Raw genomic sequence first — 23,224 nt, 5'->3', positions numbered from 1 at the left:
ATTCCACAGAGTCATCATCATGTTCATCATCATTAACATCATCATCTCCAGAAGAACTATGAACTTTTCTCTGTAAATCTGTATTTACTCTGATGACCACTATCAGATAAAACTGGAAAATTCTGCTCTGATGCGCTCCGCTAAATTTTTTTCCATCTATAAAACGATATATATATGAAATTCCTCAGGAAGATTATGAAGTCCATACTTTTGGAGTAAAGACAGAGTGGGGCTGTCCGTAAGATCCTCGGCCCTAAATTCAAAGTCATAGCTCTGCTTTATTTATTTATTTGTGGTTTTTTTGGGAAGAGCGAGTGAGTTACGGCTTTATTAGGAACGCCTCGCAGCCGGGAGCCAAATCAATTCCATCGTGAAAATGTGCCGCAGCCTAAAAATCAGATCAGACTCTCAATTACGCGGCACTGAGAAATATTTGCTCGGGTAAATTGATCTGGTATTGACAATTAGCACTTAGGATGACCTTTCCTATGAGCCTACACTCACTGAGATGGAGCAGGAGAGCAAGAGAGAGAGAGAGAGAGACAGAGAGAGATCACTGTGGGACTGCATGGATTTTACAAAAGAAAACCCCAAAAGATACATTAGATTAGAAAATATAATGTTGCAGAAAGAGAGAGATACACAGAAAGAATGTGAGACAGAGAGAGAGAGAGAGAGAGAGAGAGAGAGAGAGAGAGAGAGAGAGGCTTCCTTTCACATCAATTTTACTGAGAAGGAACAGAGCTGGACAAAAGAAGAAGATTCTGAGATCTTCTCAATGTGGAGCAATTGACTTCCACAGAAAGGGGTTTGACACCCTCAGAGCTCACGGTTCTTACACAGTTCACATACTGCTCACACACCACTTGACAAGCCTCTGTGTCCTTTCAGGGAACTTTAGAGGTTGAAAGGCTATGGACAGAAATAAAAAGTATAAGCCAACACGCTACAGCGTTTTACCACTGGGATTTATCCTTTAAGAACAGACATTTAACCAAACATCTGCCACTTAAACCCACATATCATCAGTGTTGGAGCCTTGCAAATCATTTATGGTGCACTTCTTAATGTCTCAACTATCAGTGAATTCCTATCAGAGGAGAGTGAAGTCCTAACATAAAATATTTTTGAAGCGTATCGTGAAAAAATTTCACACAATGTGATGGACAGCTGCTCATAAGCAGAACAAGAACAACTTGAAACCTGTTACTGATGTAGTGCAGTTTAGTGTTAGGAGTCTTGCTCAAGGACTATTATTAATGTAGTGTTCAAACCCCAGTCAGCTCAAACAACGCTCAGAAACAAGCATTTACCCACTTTAACCCTTGTTATACCAAGCACTACCAAGAAAGTACTGTCAATGTACACAAGGCTGCACCATGGTGAGCGTCTATACCTATGCATTGATATGTGCGTTGCGCTGCAATTACACCTCCACAACACTAGGGCAGAATCTCCAACACCTTTCTACACTTCCTCTAGTACAAAATGTAGTGGTGCAGTAGAATTACATTTATACACCTTAAAAGTGAACTTTTTCTAGTAAGTAATAGTTTCTAAGTAACTAATGAAAAGTCAGTGCATTTTCCCCGAATCGTCCCGTTTGTCCTTGCGAGGGTTTTTTCTTTTGGAGTCATTCGTATTTTTCCTTTGTTCAACCTTTTTATTTAATCCACCTGTTGCCTAAGGCATAGGTTGGATGCAGAAGAATACACTGGGCTTAAATTGGGCTTTGTTCATTACAATATATGCATGTGTTCATAAGAACACTGAAGACAATAATCTTAATTATGGTACGTTACTGCATTTTAACTTTTGTTTTTATCAATTTTGTCCCCAACATTTTTTTTTCTGAACTGTATTGTATGTAATAAAAAAAACGTATACAAAACAAACTATGCAAGCTCATGTCATGCATTATAATGTGTTATAAATATCAAGTAATGCATGTATAAAGAATATGTGCGAATGTGATAAATAGTAAGTTTTATAAAATATTTTATTCATTTTATTTATAAGTCATTTTGCAGCCTTTTTTTTGGTGTATTTTTAATGCCATTTTTACACAAAGAGCAGCTTGTGCTTTCAAATAACATGAAAAATACATGGTAAGCCATGCTTCTCATTCTCTGCCTAAGCTCTGATGATGTTTATGTTCCACACGCTCAGTGGAGTGAGCTCCCCTTTATAATCTTTAAGATTCCTCGCTGACGGTCCAGACCTCTCTTAAGGATGGAGGGATGGAATCATCTCCACTTTTGGAAATCAAACTCCTTCTCATGTCAAATCCCTGGTTTTGGCTCTTTCCATATCTCCTGTCCCCTTCTCCCCAGAGCTGAAGAGAAACACTCTTATCTCCACAAGCAGGTTTCAAGCAATAGTCCACAGACTGATGCTCTCCTTCCATTTGATATCTGCAATCTACTAAACCATCCGAACCAAGGCCAAGTGCAGGGTCTCCTCCTTACTACCCATTCCCCCACAGGGCCCCTCGGCCCCGAGCAAATCATATTAGCCTCACTTCCTTTAGGAGCGCCCCCTGGGGCAAGAACCATGAATAACATCCATCAACACCCTGAAGTGGAGAACTGGTGGTCTGGGAGCTGTCAAGGAAAAGTGCTACACAGCAACAGTCCTATCCGACGAGAGAGTGTGTGTGTGTGTGTGTGTGTCTACGAGAGAGAGAGAGAGAGAGAGAGAGAGAGAGAGAGAGAGAGAGAGAGAAAAAAGTAAAAGAATGTCTGTATGACAAAGGTCAAATTGTTATGGGACACCATGTTCATCATCAATTAATTGAAGAACAATATACGAGCTTTAATCTAATCTTAAAATCATCCGTATCAGCTGATTGCACAGAACTGAACAATGTCAATAGATAATGACTGAAAACAAACATAAATCATCTAGAAGAATGAATGTGTGTGTGTGTGTGTGTGTGTGTGTGTGTGTTGCCCTGTGAAGGACTGGCACCCCCTCCAGGGTTTTTTCCCGCCTTGCGCCCAATGATTCCAGGTAGAATCATTGGAAGGAATCACCTAGAAATAAGAGAAATGCCAAATACATGCACTAAATTCACTATGATGTCACTTATTAAGAAGTAATTCTGCAGTATAAAGGAGTTAAAACAAAGCCTCAAATCTGATCTTCAAAAGCATGATACCAAAGAGGTAAGAAACAAATTATAGACCGATCATTTATAACATGACATAACGAATGAATAGAGACACAAAGAGCTAGAGAAAGGGAGAAAGAAGAAAAAAATTAATCTCTGTCCAGAACACCATCATGCTCCTCTGCTCCTCTCTCATTCGCTTCTTCATAGATTCATTCCCTTTCTACCGTTAAAATTTCATGAGTGAAAATAGGTAATTTAATCTTCATTAAACATACAGGGCCCACTCTGCCTGGACGAATTAACCGCCAGAGTCGGACAGATCAGACAGTTGGGCTCAAATCCCATAACTCCGACAAGCATTATATCACTGCATCTCAGTTTTAATGGAAGAAAGACAGGCCTATACTGTCTCAATGTCAAACAGAGGCTCTCTGAATGGCCAGGAACTTTAGATTTTAATAACTGTCAGTGGAATTACTCAAAACAAGCAAAAATGGTCTAGGAATCATTCTAATTACTACATTTTAAAATTGCATGTTAAAATATCTGTTACTTGTGCTTTCACCTTCATATCCCATGGTTTAATGTGTTTTTTTGATGAAACTATGAAAATAACACATATGAAGGTGACAAGACTTGCATCCACTATCAAAAACATCAGTGAACGCTCACATAGCTCCTCAACTTTGAAGGTGTTTGCTATTTCACTTCCATTGTTCACTGGAGCACCATTTTTAGCCAAAACAGACTCTGTTAATCATTTTAAAATACTCTCAGTGAAGACAAATGAGGCCCGATATCTTCACCATAGAAGAACTTCAACACCTTTAATGTGTTTTCTAAAAGGCCAGAATATCAGATCTCTTCAAAAACAATTTAAAAAGACAAAGGCCTCATAAACAGAAAATTAGCAGCTCGTCCATTGCACCACTTGCCAACTCCTTGCTTTTATTCCTAATACTATTTAGGAACCAACATCATCTGTGCTCATGAACATCATGAAGATTATCTTAACAAGGAGAGAGTGTTCAATCTGATGTTCACTCTACCATTTAAGAATCTTCTTGTCCTTTTTTTTTTTGGGGGGGGGGCAGCCATTTAGTTTACATTATAAATATTTAAATGTATTTTCAATTGTATAATATGGTTGTATTATCATTTTGAGCAGTTAAACATTGGGAAAACAACAAAGTCTATAATTCTTCACAATTTTAAACATCTCTTACATTAATTTATGTTGCTATGCTCTAAAAAAGCTATTTTTTTGGTAAACAGTGCTGCTGGTTTAGATGTTTCTAATGTTATATTTAAAAAAAAAAAGAGCAATGTGCAGTTTAGATGACGGTTAGTTTTCATCTGATGAAAATACAGGTTTCATTTATAAACAGCTTTGTTATAATGCTTAAATGTGTGTGTACAGTCTTTACATTTTCAGAGAAAGCATGTTCAACACAGTTTCAAAAATGTATTCAGAAAACCAGACAATCCTTTTTTGCCTCACAGCTTCTTGGACTGCTCCGGCAGTGACTTTCATATTCCACAAATGCCAACAAAGAACAATGCAACACACAAGCAGTGACTGTGTAGTGCGGGGAGTGTAGACATGCTTATACAATCCATAACCAGTACTAAATTTCCTACACATTCTTTGTTTATGTCACAGAAGCAGGCATGCAGCACAACAGGTGTATGACAAATAGATATATATATAATTTTAATAATAATAATAATAATAATAATGCCAATAATAAAGAGACCCCTCATACAGAGAGGAGCTCTGTCACAGTTGTTCCAAAGTAGGCCAGGGCACAGGGAGGCTAGAATCCATTAAAAAAAGACGAGTATTTTTGTGCTGTTGTGCATGGGTTGACATTCTCTCTCGCATAATGCCAAGCCACAGAGAAAGAAGAAGGGAAATCGCAGGGAAAATAAATAAATAAGGGAATGAATAACCATCCACAGATGGGTGAAGACAGCGGCCGTGAAGAGCGGACACTTTCTCAAAGGTTTGGACATGCTGCCATGCTCCATCTTGGTGGAAAAGTGAAGTTTGGAAATTTGCTGGTCACTTGCTGAAGAAATCACACCGAAAACTCTGGAGAAAAACAGACCTAAGACCTTTCTACCGCACAAAAAGTATGTCTCATCCTAAATCATGTCAATATATCTAATTCATCTGTTGTAAGAATTTCTCTAGATTATTCTCCTGTTTTAGACATGTTGCTTTTTAAAGCATCAATCGGTCAAAGTATTTACCATAAAAAGTAGCATTATAATTACTTATAAAGGAATTATTTGTTATTTTCACATTCTTCAACTCAAACACGATGAAGAATCAAATTGCTTTGTAGTCCCTGAATGAACCAGTTTATCCTCAATAGAGTGGATCCCACACATGGGAGTGGCTATATTTAAAACAGGCCTCTTACAGAGTCTTTGACACATTCAGGCTACTTTATTACATTATACATTTTGGTCCTATGAATACAGGGTGTACAGGAAGTATTTGAAATAGGCCTTTTCCATTGGCTGATGAGCAAATTCCAATGGAATGGGACATTTTCAGTGGATACAATGATGTAAAACTAATTAAACACACACACTATATATATATATATTTTTTTTTTAATAAGCTGATTTTACTGGATAAGGCACATCAAAACACTCTGATCAGATCTGCATTACTTTGTCCCTTTAAAGACAGGACTTCTGTCGTTTAAAACAAACAATGTCTTAAATGTACATATACTGGCATTTAAAGTCCTGTGTTACTCTGGCCATTCCATAAATTTGGGGTAATTTGGGATCTAGAACTACTTATTCAACATCAGTATCTCCTCGCATATTTCTGGGCCTCAATGCCACAATATGTTAACACCATTGCTCCAGTGTCTAACTCCTTCTCTACTACCTTTGGTTTTAGAAGAAAATTTAGACGAGCAGATATCCACAAACTGAAAACTAAAGCCATATTGCAAGCATATTATGTTTCAGTTCACTGTTTAAATCAGCGATTGCTAAACAAATCAAATTGGAAGCACACACAGATTTCCTTAGCTTGTGAACCAGCTCTGGGTAATTTTCAGGGAATATAGTGAGTATAACAGCCAGGAGAGCAAGGTGAGGTTTCGGAGGTAGTCAGGGGCAGAGGTTTGTGTACGTTTTTGCCACTCGTTTTTCACTTAAAATAATTTAATGGGAAAAGTTGAAACAACAGTCAGTCTTAAAATTCAGATTTCTCAAAGTGGTAAAAAAGAAAAATATTTTCCCTTTGGAAAACAGGAAACAATTTGCTGTCTGATTTTGGCTCTTGGCACAGAATCAACTGTGCTACACTTCTCTCCCATTTCAAAAGAGCTGCTGATTTACAGTGTGAGGACAGACTAACACTAGACACTAAAAATTACCACAAACAACAGAGTTCACAGAAAAGGATACAGTCTGTGAAGTGCTGTGCTTGTTTCAATTACAAAAAAACATATCTCATTATAAATCACTGCGTTTAACTCTGCCTCGTTTGAGTATCAGAAGAACGATATGGGGAGCGGATTCCCAAAGAGTCTATTCTTTGACTTGTGTGTTTGAAATGAACATTTTGAGGGGAGGTGAAATGCAAATCTAAGTTATTTAATTGTCAAGTGTTGAAAATAGTTAAAAATTAGCATTTAATCGTGCGTTCCACATCATTTCTTTTTTTAATTAGTCTAAAACGGAACATGATGTTAAGATATATACGTATCATTTTCTGCTTAATGCTTATAATTATTCATTTATTTTTTAAAGTGTTAAATATTGTAAACATAATCTTTTAGTTGAAGCTTTACAAAAGTTCATTTCCAGCACGAACACAGGTCTGTTCTGTTTACACCACATTGTGTACCACACTGCTGAATCTCTCTAAACAAAACATATACAGCATATGTCAGGAGCCTGGATAGGTTAGATCTCACTTGGAATTGCAAATTAAGTCCAGATTTATGAAATCAGACAATGTTACTTTCCACTGTTCCACAGTTATAAGTCAAATCAAAGAATGGAGAGTGGGTGATTTCCTATTCAATAGTAAATAATAGAGTGGCTAACACGTACACACAGGGGAAAATAAATCACAAAACACAGCTTGATTCCATTGTTTTACCATGATTAGCACCCGGCCACCGAGGGGCTGCACTGGAGGGACTTTGATCACCTGCAAGATCGACGAAGATGTGGACAGAGTGAGACAGAGAGAGAGAGACAGAGACAGAGAGAGAGAGAGAGAGAGAGAGAGGCACGTCAAACATAAGGTATTTCAGGAGTTCCTTCGCAACCAATTACCCACTCCGAAAAACTCTCAGTGTTGTCAAACTTCAGCCCACACACATGAGAGGGTGACAGAAGGGGAAAAAGAGAGAGAGAGAGAAGAGAAAGAAGAAAAGGCATATAAAAGAACACAAGACAGTATGAGCGAGAAAAGTCTGGTCCAAACTCTCTTTTCCCCTGACTCCTCTCCCTCTCTCTCTCTCTCTCTCTCTCTCTCTCTCTCTCTCTCTCTCTCTGTCAGTCTCGGTGAGACAGGCGTCAGGAGGTGAGGGCCCAGAGTGCAAGGGATGAGAGGTGAGCCGGGAATGGCATTCTCTCCCCAGCGGACTCTCTGTCAGGGCCAGTGCTGAGGCTCTCTCAGAGTCTCAGCGAGAGGAAGACAGGTTTGATATGGCTCGGTGAGAGGAAGACAGGTTTGATATGGCTCGCCGAGAGGAAGACAGGTTTGATATGGCATGACACTTTACTTATTCAAGCCTCTTATTAGAGCTCTGAGCTGGCAGCAGGGATCATGGAGAGAAGTTTGTGGAGAGAAGGAGCTCAGGTAACAGACACACCGGTGAAATACACACCGATGTACAACAACATACTTACATTTGCATTTAATCCAGAGGGACATACATTTTCGTTAATCTTGATAGAGATGTAGGCGAATGCAGCATTAGGGGACTTGTGCAGGGGACTCTTATGGGTGTAGTACAGTGTTCTTACCTGAGCTGGGAAGTGAACCCCAGTCTGCTGTGTGGAGGGCATTAGTGTTGTATGTAATACCTTTACATTTCTGGCATTTGGCAGAGGGACTTATCCTGGGCTTTGTACAGCTGAGATTCCTGCTTCCTTGTCGTTCAGACTCTTCTCTGCTTAACTCTGCTATCTTTCATATGATTCTATATTTTCAGAGCTTTTGGAGCTGCAGTGTCTGAGCTTGTTTTATAGATCAGTAAGGCGCATTACGGAGACATTTCTTCTAGTTTCTTTTGCACTTTTTACAGGACAGACAGTTTCGCTACAGACACAGAATCAGGGAAGTTCCTGTTGTCTAACAAGTTACAAAAGGCCTCTTTGGGTTCCAGAGCACATGCGCTGCCGGAATGGTTACAATCTCCTAGAATCTTTTAGGAGCCTGATCACCACACAAAGCTATTTTCTAAGATTACTGGTGTATACACTGATCGATCACTGGATTAGGAACACCTACATCTTATCTACATTCACTGTGTATTTTATCAGCTCCGCTGACCATACAGGAACACTTTGTAGTTCTACAATTACAGACTGTAGTCCATCTGTTTCTCTGCATACTTTTTCATTTCCATCTCACCCTGTTGTTCAATGGTCAGAACCCCGAGAGGACCACCACAGGAGCAGGTGGTGGGGGTGAATAATTCTCAGTGCTGCTGTTAGTGTGTGTTGCGTTGTTATGAATGGATCACACACAGCAGCTCATATTCTTTCTGACTTACATCTCTAAGGTGGATGGACAAGGTAGGTGTTTAACAAAGTGGAAAGAAAGATGGACCAGTGATCGGTCAGTATAAATGTCTTAATGATGTAGGACCAGCATATAGTCTGTTAGTCCACTTTTTATTCTAAATAAAATTTGATTTTCTTTCTTTAAAATGTATTGTTTTAATAATGCAGTGGATTTAAGGAAACCGTGGATTTAACATCTTTACTTTTACAGTTCAAAAGATTTTACATTATTTTTGAAGCCAACTTACAGTTTGAACTTTCCTTTTCTACTTAAAACATACTGTTTTAAAATCATGTTTTACTCATGTAAATTCATCTAGATGGTTTTTAAATTTAATTTGATATATCTTTGGTTTTTCTTATCTGTAAAAGCACTTCTAAAACCGCAATGTAGGAAATGTACTATATAAACAAACTTGCCTTGCCTTGCCTAAGGCTATAACAGATGTAGAATTAGGAGACTTGCTCAGAGGCCTTTGGTATAGTTTAGTGTACCTGCCTGAGCTGGGAATGAAGCCCAGTCTGTCATGTCAAAGGTAAACATGGTTGCCCATGTTTAATAGTAATATTCACAATGTGTGTCCATCTCTGCTGCTTTTATCCAGAGCAACCACAACAAATATTGGTTAATGAAGTGTTAGGAGTCCAATTGGTGCATGCATGGTGCACAGATATTGGGCAACTATCATTATTTCATAAATAAATAAAGATTCCAGAGTATATTTTCCCTTTATATTCATGTTTCCTATTAGAGCTCAGATGTGGCACACAATGCAGAAATATGCACATGTTTGCATTTACACTTTCAATAAAGATCACAATTAGAGAACAACAAGTCACTGCTCAACCCAATATAAAAAATGTATATGTAATAGGAATAGAAGTGGTATAGGTGAATATCACATCATAATTTAAGAATATTCTATATCACAATATTGATAAACAAATAAATGTTAAATTGGAAAAAAAATCTCTTAGAACAGAATTAAAGAACACTTTGTGATACCCCACAATCACTGGTGCTAATTAGGCAGTTTGTGCTAAGTTTGTTCCAACTATCTGACAAGCCATATGTTCTGGCACCACATGTAATTTTCTCATTTAAAAAAAATGGAGAGCCACTCAAAAATGAAAAAAACAAACAAATAAATAAAAATAAAATTGTGACAGTTGGTCGTTCAATTGAAGGCAGACGGATTGACCCTTTCCTTTCAAAAGTAGTTGGTCATTCCAAGATTGTGATTTCTAAAATATTGAAGCTTTAAAACTACAAATATATAAAAGAACAGGCTGATACGGTGATCCTTGATGGGAACTCAGTTCAACAGTGAAGCTAAAATTGCTCGCCAATTCAGCATTCAATGGGCAAGGTTCTGTCTCAGCATACGGTGTCACAACGTCTGAGGGAATTCAAAATGAAAGCCCACTCCACTGTAACCAAGCCTCTCATCAGCAGAAAAAAAATAAATCAAAAGTCTGGACTAAACTTTGCTGAGGAGCGTGTTATATGGAAGGAGGAGAATTGGTCCAAATCCCACTTTAATAATGAGGGCAAGGTTATTTTAGATGGATGACATGATTTTTGGCATTGAACTGGAGATAAACTGAACCCTACGTTAGGTATGGTGTGGGATGTTTCATGGTTTAGGGGGTGTTTTGTTCAGAAGAACTTGGGCCTGTTACTTCGAAAGGTGAATGCTGGTGTTAACCAGAACTTTCTTCAGGAACATGCAGTTCCTTCCCTCCTAAAAGTCAACACGTTTTATGCCAGACGATGCATACAGCACACCCTTGAAGCTGTTAACAAGGTGATAATCCCAGACCCGATATGAGCCAGACTGAGAATTACTGGATAATCACTGGCAACAAAGTAATGGCTAAGAAACCCACAATATTCACCAAAGTGTGGAAACGATTTGAAGAGCAACCAAATACAATCCCACTAGAACAGTGTAAGAAACTGGCGATGTCCTGCAAACACAAATCAAAGTTATTCATAGCACCTCTACACTTCCTATTAATTTTTTTAAAGCAGTGACAATCAAAAATTTAGTTTGGAAGCTTCTTTCCTTCTATAACAATTGTTGTCCTATAACTTTTTTTCAAAGGCCATATTTATTTTATGGGCTTTTGTTTGTGATGCTGATTTGTTTTTAAATATGAGATGTGATTCATATAAATCTCTTATTTCATGATAGGATAACTTTAAATTGGGATAAGCAGAGACTTTGAAAATCAGAAGACACTTGCTATGAATCCTAAATTGCTATTTAACCCTCTGGGGTGGAAGAACGCACCGGCACGTCAAATACGACCATTCGCGATGTTTCTATTAATATCTTAGCGATAGCACAGCGCAGAAATACAGATCAAACACTGTTAATGTGCAGAAACTACTCTTTCGATCACGTTATTGCGACTGTACACGATACTGTACATCCCGAGTTACCAGCCCATGTATAAGCTTTAGACACGCCTCCTCTGCCTCTCGCCGTGTCTCACTGGTGGATTCACTTGGTTTTAAGACTCTGATAAAACTATTTAATCACCAAAACAATTTATCCACACGAATAAAGGGATGTTTTCATAAGAAATATAAAGAGTATCTCTTCATAAACTGCTCTAGGTCACATGGGCCTCTCTTAACAAGAGAGCTGGGATTGTTCTGAACGTTTTGATATAAAACATGTGGGTGATATATTACAATACAAGTGCTTTAAAGGCGAATTTCAGAAAATTGAGAAAACGTCCTTAGACCCTGAAGGGTTAATTAAGCTTTATTAAATGATCACATTTATCACACGTTTAATGCATACATCACACCCTGACTAAAAATGTAACTATAGAAATGCTGATTGTGAAAACATTATGATGCATTGTAGAAACAGATTTTAACGAGTTTAACATACATTGGCCAATTATTATCGCTGGTGTAATGTGGTTTTCCTACCTATTCTATTTATGATTTGCATTTGCATATATTTGACGCTCTTGTCAGAGTGACTAACAATTTTAACCCTTCAGGGTCTAAGGACATTTTCTCAACTTTCTGAAATGCACCTTTAAAGTACTTGTATTATAAGTATATCACCCATATGTTTTATATCAAAACGTTCAGAACAATCTCAGCTCTCTCATTAAGAGAGGCCCATGTGACCTACAGCATTTTATGAAGAGATACTTTTTATATTTCTTATGAAAACATCCCTTTATTCGTGTGGATAAATTGTGTTGGTGATTGAAATAGTTTTATCAGAGTCTTAAAACCAAGTGAATCCACCAGTGAGACACGGCGAGAGGCAGAGGAGGCGTGTCTAAAGCTTATACATAGGCTGGTAACTCGGGATGTACAGTATCGTGTACAGTTGCAATAACATGCGATCGAAAGAGTAGTTTCTGCACATTCACGGAGTGTTTGAACTGTATTTCTGCGCTGTGCTATCGTTAAGATATTAATAGAAACATCGCAAATGGTCGTATTTGACGCGTCGGCGCGTTCTTCCACCCCAGAGGGTTAATGATGTTAAATATGTGGTCTAATGTTGCTTTAGTAGTCTTGCCCAAAGGAGTAGTTTGCCATGTTGAGTGAAGCAGTGTTATCCACTACACCAGTGCTGCTCAATCCTGTTCCTGGAGATCTAAATCCCTGCAGAGTTTAGCTCCAACTCTAATCAAACACACCTGAAACAGGTAAAGAAAGCCTTCAGGGGCATTTGTATATTAGCGCATGTTGTGTTGGATCGGATATCTCCAGGGTGGTAGATCCCCAGGACCAGGAATGAGCCGCCCTGCACTACACTATCCAACCGTAACACATCTGATAAGGCTCAGTGTGTGGCTCATTGTATTCTGCATTTCTGAGATGTTTCCCTTTAAAGATGCCCGATGAATAAATAAACACTTTGGCACATTTTTCCTTTCCCTCTGTTTCCTGAAGCCCCTAATGATATGTGTGAGGCTTTTGTTCCTCCATCTCTGTACACAACTCCTTGGGGAATTTCTGATGACACAGGTGAGTTTGCAAGCAGTAAATCTGCATGGACAAGGACTTTGGAATTAGAATGACGTTTTGGGGCCACCGCAACTATAGCAGAAATAGCTGGAGTGGGTATAGACACTTGTCTCGCTGTCCTTGGCATTTTCATTCAACATGGCACCTCTGCCAGGTGGCCCTCCCCCTCCTCTTCACGTCTAGACAATTCATCACGGCAAAGACGGAATATGTTAACATTAAGATTATGTTAAACCGTCCTCTGTGGACCCAATCCCTACAACCCAATTTTATTGTAATCAGTGGCTTATGAATGGCTGTGTAGCAATGAATGTGCTAGGAGCTCTGTGTGTGTGTGTGTGTGTGTGTGTGTGTTGTAAAATATAATGAAGGGTTTCGCAATATTGGACTACAGAAGAGTAATACCGAAAAAATACAGATGAGTGAATGGAGATACTTTAGAAAAAATGTATAACAGATGTATTACTGTAACTATATCTACATGTTTTACAAAGAACCAGAAAAACTCCATTAAAATTACACGATTATTCTAAAATATCCATTAATGTTTAATTAACATGTATTTCTATCTTTCAGGAAACAAATACGGTGGTGTGTTATTAAAGATGGTCATATCTAATTTATTATTACTCCCTAAACCATGTTCATGAAGCATCCATAAATAAATATATAACTGAATACACTTGAATTTATTGATATACGCATCACGAAATACGCAGAAAAGATCACAGAGTATGTTTAAATTCACTTGCTCCTTATGTATAAATGTATATACTTTCAGATCAAACATGTAATGATACTGCTTTAGTGTTCCTTAAATTTGAATTTATGCTTAATCTGGAAAGCTTTATAAACCTGACTGAATGAGTGGTAAGGAATGTAATAAGATGATCATATAAACATCACTGTGCATATCATCGCTGTCCAAGAAAAAAACGTATCACTAATGATGCAACTTTACAGGAGACGAAAAAAACCTTCTTAAATTTCAATGGAAATCCATGTAAAAAGATTTTATTCGAAGTCATTTTGAAGCATTTCTAATGTTCCATTCAACATGAAAATGTCATACAATGTGAAGGACAGCTGCTGTTTTCAAATCGTTGTAAACAAAAATCAACAAAATATCGATATATCGACAAAATTGTTGTTTTGTTTTTTTGGAGACAGCAACATTATAAGTTTTAATGTAATCCAAATGCATTCATTTCTTGCAATGAATGTATTTCCATTTGAAGCAGTAACTACAATAAAGTGCTACAGTATAATGGTATAGAACTTTACCCAAAAAGATTTATTAGTATTAGATTTAAATGACACAGGGAGTAAGTTCCAGAAATCCTAATAAATTTCGTGTCATCTGAAGATCAGGAGGAGCGCTTTGAGGTGTGTGTTCGTGTTTTGAGGACATGACTCCTGCAAATATAAAAAAATAATATGTGTGCGTGTGTGTGTGTGTGTGTGTGTGTGTGTGTGTGTGTGCGTGTGCATGCATGCATGCACTTTTTTTTCCATTCTCAGGTGTGTTTGAAAACTCTTATTGTCTCTTAAGGATTCTTATCTGTGTGAAAGGTGTGTTTTACCTGTGCGTGGGGTTCGTTTCCTTCTGTCTCGGAAAGCTGCCCCTGACTGCAGTGCCTCCATCAGGCTGTCCATCACACCCGTCTCATCTCCTTCTGTGAGAGAGAGAGAGAGAGAGAGAGAGAGAGAGAGAGAGAGAGAGAGAAGGAAGAAAGGATTAAAATTGTGAGATGGTACTTTGGTTGGAAGGGGTCCAATATGTTTCCAAAAACTACTAAAATATTCATTGCTAAAACAGTAATCAACCATGGAGTTAATACAATTGTCTTCAGCTTTTAACATTTTACTTAATAAAAAGTCATTTATCAGAAAAAAGGTAGAGCCACAAGTTCCTTCCATGTCAGTAACAAACTTGTGCTAATACACACCCCCCAAGTCATTTCTCAAAAAAAAAGAAAAAGAAAAAAGACAGCAACAAAATATAGCCATAAAGTCCTTCCATGTCAAAAAGCACCCGCAAGAATCCACCTCCACTTTCACTGCAGATGGAGAAGGTGCAGGAGGAGGAGGAGTAGAAAGTGGAGAAGATGGGAAAGTTGAGGCTGAGAATGAGGAGGCATTGCTAAAGAGCAGCTGGAGGATGAAAGCACTTGCTCTGTAAAGAAGATGGAGAAGATGGAGATGCTGGGGATGAAAGGAGGATGAAATGTTAGGCTGATGGACACTGGCAGATGTTTCTCAGTGGTTTGTACTGGAGCTAAGTGCTCTTAACAGTGATTTACTGCAGAGCAGCTCAATGCTGAGGCTGTGTCTCATTGTCCTGTCGATGACTGTAAGGTTCTCTTTAAACAACAAACGGTAACTGAGTGGACAGACGTCTCAGGAGAAAACCCAAAGGAGGATGTTACACTGTAAAACGTATACCGTAACCTCTTTATTGCACCTAATATTAATTTTTATGAGGATGTTGTAATTAAAGGAACATTTCATTTTTTTCTCCACTTCCTTTTGAAATTTTAATATAATTTCACTGAAGTATTCATTCATAATGATACATAACACAAAACAACTGACGAACATGAACATAACAGAGTATAAAGGCTCATTCCAACAAGTGTCAGCTGCCTTAAAAGCCGATTTAAACCTAGACAGTGTTATAAAAACTATTGCAGTTAATATTAGCTTTTTAAATAGGATAATGACAGTAGCTATGAAAGAGTTATGCAGGTGTCATAAAGACTTATGAGTGTACACTGACTTTAAAGTGTTGCAGAAATCTCTGTGAAATAATATTCCACTAAGATTGAATGTTGTTATTGGTTTAATGTGAGACATGTTACTTATTACAACAAACCACTTGCTGATGCTTAATGAATTCTTCTGACTTCTGTGAACACGGGCAGATTATGTTCATATGAACATATGGCGCAGAGAACACAAAACATCTGTCAGCGATAAGGTTCAAAAATACATTTTTAGTGCTTTATCTGGGTCATCTATCTTTACTCTATAGGCCAAACTAATGAGTCCAGGGTCCTGCTTCATCACAGTGGTCCGGCAGAGACGTTATTTTAAACTGCATCATTAGGGTGACTTATTGTAGAGCGAAACACAGGGTCATCAATTCTTTGTACGATGCAAGGGAGCGGCTATTCTGAAGCGTACCAAGACTTTTGGAGCCTGTTTTATGACAGAGAAGTGGATGACGGTGGCTTTAGGCGGCACATTCCAGCGTGGTAATCAATCTTTTGTTTTTTTTTCTCACGCATTCAAAGCAGATGACAGTCAGCAAATTGAATTTATAAAGAGGGCGGCGAGAAAAAGTTGACACGGCTACATAATTAATTTGAAGAAATGCCACACACGCTGCACACTCCATACACACTGGAACTGCAAGAGTGTACGATTTTGTTCTTTGTTATTTGTTTTTCTCATGAAGCAGCAAATCTGCTTTCCACACTGCAAAAATACACTCTTATTAATTAAAAAACAAACCATTTTAAAACGAGTAAATGTATCTCACACTTCTCTTGAGATTAGAAGTGAGAATATTATAACGTTTCCTTTAAGAGATCTTATCTAATAAATGCCTCTCATTCCACTGATTGTTTCAAGATTAATTTCTTTTTATTTCTGTAAACGAAATGCAGCTGGAAAATGGTTAGATTGGGTATTTCTAAAGAAGTGAATGCAAGTGTGGTACTGTAATAGGATGCCACGATAGCTTTTATCTGCTGGACACCTGAGCAGTGGACATGTGTTCATATATTTGGGAACAGTTTGTGGAAGGTTTTTTTTTGTGCCCCAGTGCACAAAGCAAGGTTCATAATGGTTGGGTGAGTTTAGTGTGGCAGAAATTGACTGGTCTGTAAAAAGCCCTGAACGCAACTCATCAAACACCTTTGGGAGGATCTAGAATGGAGATTGTAAGATAGGCCCTCTCACCCTATATCAGTGTCTGACTTCACAAATGCTTTTATGGTTGAATGGGTAAAATTCCCACAGACACACTCCAAAAACTTGCATAAAGCCTTTCCAGAAGAGTAATAACCACTATAGAAGCTATGACAGCGGCAAAAGGGAGACCAATTATTAATTATAATTCATATTATGATCTATGGATTTATGGATTAATAATGGGATGTCATAAGGGATGTTATACCTTATTGTAGGTGTAAGGTTATATATATATATATATATATATATATATACAGGGGTTGGACAATGAAAGTGAAACACCTGGTTTTAGACCACAGTAATTTATTAGTGTGGTGTAGGGCCTCCTTTTGCGGCCGATACAGCGTCAGTTGGTCTTGGGAATGACATACACAAGTCCTGCACAGTGGTCAGAGGGATTTGAAGCCATTGTTCTTGCAGGATAGTGGCCAGGTCTCTACGTGATGCTGGTGGAGGAAAACGTTTCCTGACTCGCTCCTCCAAAACACCCCAAAGTGTCTCAATAATATTTAGATCTGGTGACTGTGCAGGCCATGGGAGATGTTCAACTTCACTTTCATGTTCATCAAACCAGTCTTTCACCAGTCTTGCTGTGTGTATTGGTGCGTTGTCGTCCTGATACACGGCACCGCCTTCAGGACACAGTGTTTGAACCATTGGATGCACATGGTCTTACTGGTGCAGTGTGGAGTCAATGAAGATTGTCCACCAGGCTGCTCCAATTTAGCCCTGACACCTCCCACACTACAATGACAGGTGTGTTTCAGTTTCACTGTCTAACCCCTGTAGATATATATATATATGATTAAAAGATTATGCTTTGCATATGAAAGCACTTGACATCAGACAAGAGTCCCAAATTTTCTTTTAGTACATTTTAATTTCTTTCTTTTTTCCTGAAACACTTCCCAGAGGTCACCTGGAATCAAAGGATCTCTCCCGGAGCCGATGCTCCTAAAAGTAGCATAGATTAAATCAAGCTAATTAAAGAAGCTATTTCACAACAAAAACAGAGCAAAGAGCAGAACAAAGCAAAGCAGTGATTTATCTCAAAAAGCTCCCTGATTACTCACAGATATGTCATCTCTTTCTCACAGGTTTAAACCAGTATACAGTTTTCAATGTCAGATACATACACACACACACATTCTCTCTCTCTCTCTCTCTCTCTCTCTCTCTCTCCAGATGTTTAGGGTCAGATAAATATTTACTAGAGGAGTGTTGTATCTTCATCTTGAGTAGTGTTTGGATTTTCTCTGGTACCTCTTGGGTTTGTTGAAGCACATTTTTCTATTCTTAAACATTCACTGGCTTCAAAATGAACACGCAAAGAAATCCAGAAGTTTCTCCCTATTTTTCTTCATGTTATGATTTTTTTAAGTCATTGTACTGATATTAGCATCCTGGATGTATTAGAGATTCTGTATTAAACTGTAATATTTTATAAAAGGCTATCCCCATATGGGCGACTTTTCAAGATCGTTTTGGGACAAGCTTTAAAACAGAGAACCAAGAGTATATTTTGCTAGTTTTTGGTGGTAAAATAATTGCTACTTTCTAACAGCGTATGATGTTCAGAACTTCTCAATGTCCTCAGCAACTGGTGTCTGCTTCAAAATTAGGACCAACCTAGATGTTTTAAGTGAGAGTGCCCGAAAAAAACCAACACAACCAGGAACACAACTCATAAACACACACACACACACACACATGCAGGCTAGGTGTTTAGGGGGCAGGTAAACATTTATTAGAAGCAACACTGGCTCTGGAAACTTCAGACAGCTCCTTCTTCATTTCCTTCTTCTCTGAGACCTGGGCATCACAGGGGGCACCTGACACTTTGATCAATTTGTTCTGCTTCTCTCTTTTTTCTCTCTTTAACTGGAGCCCAATTCATCTTCTGTAATGAGCAGGACTGAGTTCAGAGCAACGTCTCAGACTCACCGAGGCAACTTTACTAAAACGGGAAACATGCTCCCGAGTGACCTGGAACCGTTTCATTAACAATGTCCTGTTGGGCTGAGCTTCTGCGGGAACTAACTGGACCTCTACCTAAGAAACTGCCCGAGAAAATGGACCACTCAAATCTCATCGACTCTTGCAGTGAAAAAAATCATCTCTTTACAAGTGAACCATCTATAGTCTGGCCAGTACACCGCTGTATATCTACAGATATTAAACCAAGCTACAAAAAATATTTGCAACCCATTTCTTATTTCTGGAAAATTATTTTATCCAGCGAACAGGTTTCCACTGATTTCTTTCAACAAATCATTCTAGAAGCAAACAAAAAACAACTATGGATCAAAACACATTCTCCAGATCAAAACATTTGTCTAAAAACACGCAGAATAATATTAAAACATTCTTTTAACACTCTCAAAGGAGATGAATTATTACATATATTTAATATTTTAATTATACAACAGAGCTATTTTCAGCAAGTCCAACAAACTTAAGAGAATAGGAAGAAAAAATTGAGGATTAAAAATCTAATTTGTTATTATTTGAAAAGTCTTGCCTTGTAATCCCATGGCCAAGTTTCCTGATGACAGGGCACAGTCTATTTTGCTTCTCTGCCCTGTTGCCACTATTCTCTCCGCCTTATTTTGAGCTGATAAAACCCAGGGCAAACATTCTTGCATTTCCCAATTAGCACATAGCAGATTGTAGTCCTGGGTTTTACACAAATGCTCACCTTCTTTCCCTTCTGCTCAGTCTTTAGAGAAAAAGACGCTTTCAGGAAATTGCCTCTGAAGTGGGTTAAGATGGGCTAAAACCTGAGGAACTGACAAAAAGACTGAGCAACCGAGCAACTGAAGCTGTGGGCGAGCAGTTAATGATTTGACAAAGGTAGGAAGATTGAACAGGGTAGAGCTCTGGGTGAGGGTCTTAGTAGTTTTAAATATCAAGGTTAGGCAGTTGGGCAGCTCTTCACAGGGGCTGAATGATTTGTGGAAAATATTTCATTGTGATTTTAAGACCAATATTACTCAAAATGAAAATAACTTATCGTTCAGTCTTAGCTCCTTACAATGAGCAAGATTCGTCTGTGCTTCAAGTTAAACCTGGTTTATTGATTTAATAAAAAAAGGTGTTCTGCAGTCTTCTGATCTTCAGGAACTTTTAACTAAATGTGAACAGTATTTTTAAATTATTCCAAGAGACGAACAACGACAAAAAGGGAGATATGAGATTTTGTCGCAATTGCAACCATACATTAGATTATTTAGAGGATAACATTGTATTCACAAATTTCAATCATCAAATTAATTCATGAACAGGAGTTATTAGCTTATCCCCTCCAATGCAAAGAGACTCTGAAGATGTACAGGAAGTGGAGTGCAAAAGCAACCTTGAATGTCTGAAGATAATGTGTTGCACCTTAATATATCATATGACTAATTTCACATTGGGCAGCATGGTGGCGCTGCAGATAGTATTCTCCCTTTGTCTGTGTGGGTTTCCTCCGGGTGACTGTCTGTGAGGAGTGTGGTGTGTTCTCCCTGTGTCTGCGTGGGTTTCCTCCGGGTGACTGTCTGTGAGGAGTGTGGTGTGTTCTCTCTGTGTCTGCGTGGGTTTCCTCAGGGTGACTGTCTGTGAGGCGTGTGGTGTGTTCTCCCTGTGTCTGCGTGGGTTTCCTCCGGGTGACTGTCTGTGAGGAGTGTGGTGTGTTCTCTCTGTGTCTGCGTGGGTTTCCTCCGGGTGACTGTCTGTGAGGAGTGTGGTGTGTTCTCTCTGTGTCTGCGTGGGTTTCCTCCAGGTGACTGTCTGTGAGGAGTGTGGTGTGTTCTCTCTGTGTCTGCGTGGGTTTTCTCCAGGTGCTCCGGTTTCCTCCCACAGTCCAAAAACACACGTTGGTAGGTGGATTGGCGACTCAAAAGTGTCCGTAGGTGTGAGTGTGTGAGTGAATGTGTGTGTGTTGCCCTGTGAAGGACTGGCGCCCCCTCCAGGGTGTGTTTCTGCCTTGCGCCCAATGATTCCTGGTAGGCTTTAGATCCACCGTGACCCTGAACTGGATAATGGTTACAGATAATGAATGAATGACTGAATAATAATGTGCAATAATTTGTCATTGTACAACAAAATGTGTTTTCCGCATTTAACCCATCTGTGCCAGTCAACACAAACACTAGTGCAGTAGGGGCTGTGAACACACACCCAGAGTGTGCCAGGCAGCCATCCTTGGCACCCGGGGACCTTTTGGGGGTTCAGTGCCTTGCTCAAGGGAATTTCAGTCTTGGATTTTCATTCCAGTCCTGGGGATCGAACCAGCAACCTTCCAGAATCAATCCCGGTCCTCTAACGCTTAGTCCAAGGCTGCCCCCTAATGACATATCTTTATTGATCAACAATTGCTTTAAAATATGCAAAATTATCTGCCAAAATATTAAAATTGTTTCACTTGATCTTATTGAAAACAAATAAATAATCTTATTATACTATTTTCACAACAATCTCATAATGAGAAATATTAAATATATTCATGGATTTGACTTGAGAAGATATATTAGTTTCATTGAGAGGAGTGGGGTGAGGAAAAGAGGAGTGAGAGAGGAGGTGTGTATGTGCATACATTGTAGAAATAATTAAATGTCAGCGTACTCCTCCAAGAGGGTCTCGCTGGGAGTTTTATTAGTCGTGTTCTTTCTCACTACAGCTCAGCCTCTCTATGACCCTGTCCTGAGATATACTGACACCTCAAACACCAACATTCTTTCGAAGTAGTGTGTGATAAACTCCACACTCAGAAAGAAGGGGCTATTAAACTGTCACTGGGGTGATGCCCTCAGTGAATTTTCTTCATAATCAATGGCACTTCACTGTAATTCAAACTTAAATTTGCATGAATTATATATAATGATTTGAATTTGTTTTATCTTATTTTGCTAACACTTTACAATCAGTGTGCAGTACAAACACGTGCTTAAAATCAAATGACATGCTTTAGTGATGGTTTATTTTTTTAAGTAGAGTACAACATTTAGGCCTAAGAGGTGTTTACAAAAAATATACATAGAAGTTTCTTTGTTGCTAAGGGATCATTGAATAATGAGCATTACTATAAATACATTTCTGAATGTAGTGCCTCAAATCATTACGTAAAGGTAGAAATACTGGGCCATTATTTTGGACCAGTATTAGTATACATATTAATGCTTTCAAAACTCGTTTTGCAATATAACCCATGCGATGTTAATTAAACTAAGAAAACTAAGAAAAAGTGCTTAACCAGCAAGTGCTTTAATACTATCTTGGGTTAGGGTTATGTATATTTAAAAAGTTAAACACTTATCTGAGGTCATGACTGAACCTAATATCCATCATTCTGTACTATCAGAAATACATTAAGGTACTATACAGGTATGTTACTGTTCAATAAATGTATAAACAGTGTTAATATATCTTTAATATTACAGCAGGATTCTTAAATTCTAACTGTGAACCTCTAAATTATGAATCACTTTAAAATAAGAATACACGTGGCTATTAAATAGGATTTAAACACCTTAAAAGTCATTAATAATGAAATGTAACGCAAAGAGAGGGCAACAGTGACCTGTTTGTTTGTCTAATACTGAAAGTAGGGCTGGATAATAATTCTGAATATATCAGAGTTGTATTGTATCGACTAAAATTAAGAAATAGGGATTGAGATATAATTTTTTGGCTATATCGTCAAGCCCTAATTTAGAGTTTCAGAACTTACTAAAGAGTGGGTCCTGAGCCTACCCGGAATCATTGTTGCACAAGGCAGGAACACACCCTGGAGGGGGCGCCAGTGGGCGACACAAACACACTCTCACATTCACTCACACACTCGTACTTATAGACACTTCTGAGACGCCAATCCACCTACCAACATGTGTTTTTGGAATGTAGGTGGAAACCGGAGCACCCAGAGGAAACCCACGCAGACACAGAGAGAACACACCACACTCCTCACAGATAGTCACCCGGAGGAAACCCATGCAGACACATTATTATTATTATTATCCATTACCCTTGATACATTTACATAAAGAAACACTAGGTTGTATATTTAGAATTACAGCTTCAAAGACACTGTGATGCTTCATTGACATGAATAATATACTGCTATGCCAGGCCCAGCACTGCAGAAACTACACTATGTAAGAAAGACCCACCCCTTCCCTCACCCGTAATTTCAGGAGAGTGCTATAAAAATGAAATGCACTTTGTAACTGTACAGGAGGGTCTGGAGCAAAAAGATAAACATCCCTCACTTAGTGTTTTTAAATAAGCGCATTATGCACAGAAACTGTAATATATTATTCTAAAAGTCTCATAATTGTATCTCATATCACATCTGTCCTAGCCTC

The 23,224-nt window shown here is 38.5% G+C and overlaps 1 protein-coding gene across 2 annotated transcripts in view; it reads right to left on the bottom strand.

Annotated features, from left to right (window-relative positions):
- The window catches only part of diaph2 (diaphanous-related formin 2), a 159,673-nt gene that overhangs the window by 54,983 nt on the left and 81,466 nt on the right, over positions 1 to 23,224 (bottom strand). The window contains exons 4-5 of one of the 2 annotated variants that reach the window (XM_066649669.1): positions 14,486 to 14,578; positions 7,254 to 7,304 (exon numbers count right to left, since the gene is read on the bottom strand). In XM_066649669.1, the coding sequence (XP_066505766.1) occupies positions 7,254 to 7,304; positions 14,486 to 14,578 (144 nt within the window). The remainder of the gene's footprint in view (positions 1 to 7,253; positions 7,305 to 14,485; positions 14,579 to 23,224) is intronic. The other variant, XM_066649670.1, reaches the window with a different exon arrangement.

The sequence above is a fragment of the Hoplias malabaricus genome, chromosome 17, assembly GCF_029633855.1.
Source record: "Hoplias malabaricus isolate fHopMal1 chromosome 17, fHopMal1.hap1, whole genome shotgun sequence".
Lineage (NCBI taxonomy): Eukaryota > Metazoa > Chordata > Actinopteri > Characiformes > Erythrinidae > Hoplias > Hoplias malabaricus.
This window is presented reverse-complemented; position numbering and strand designations above follow the sequence as displayed.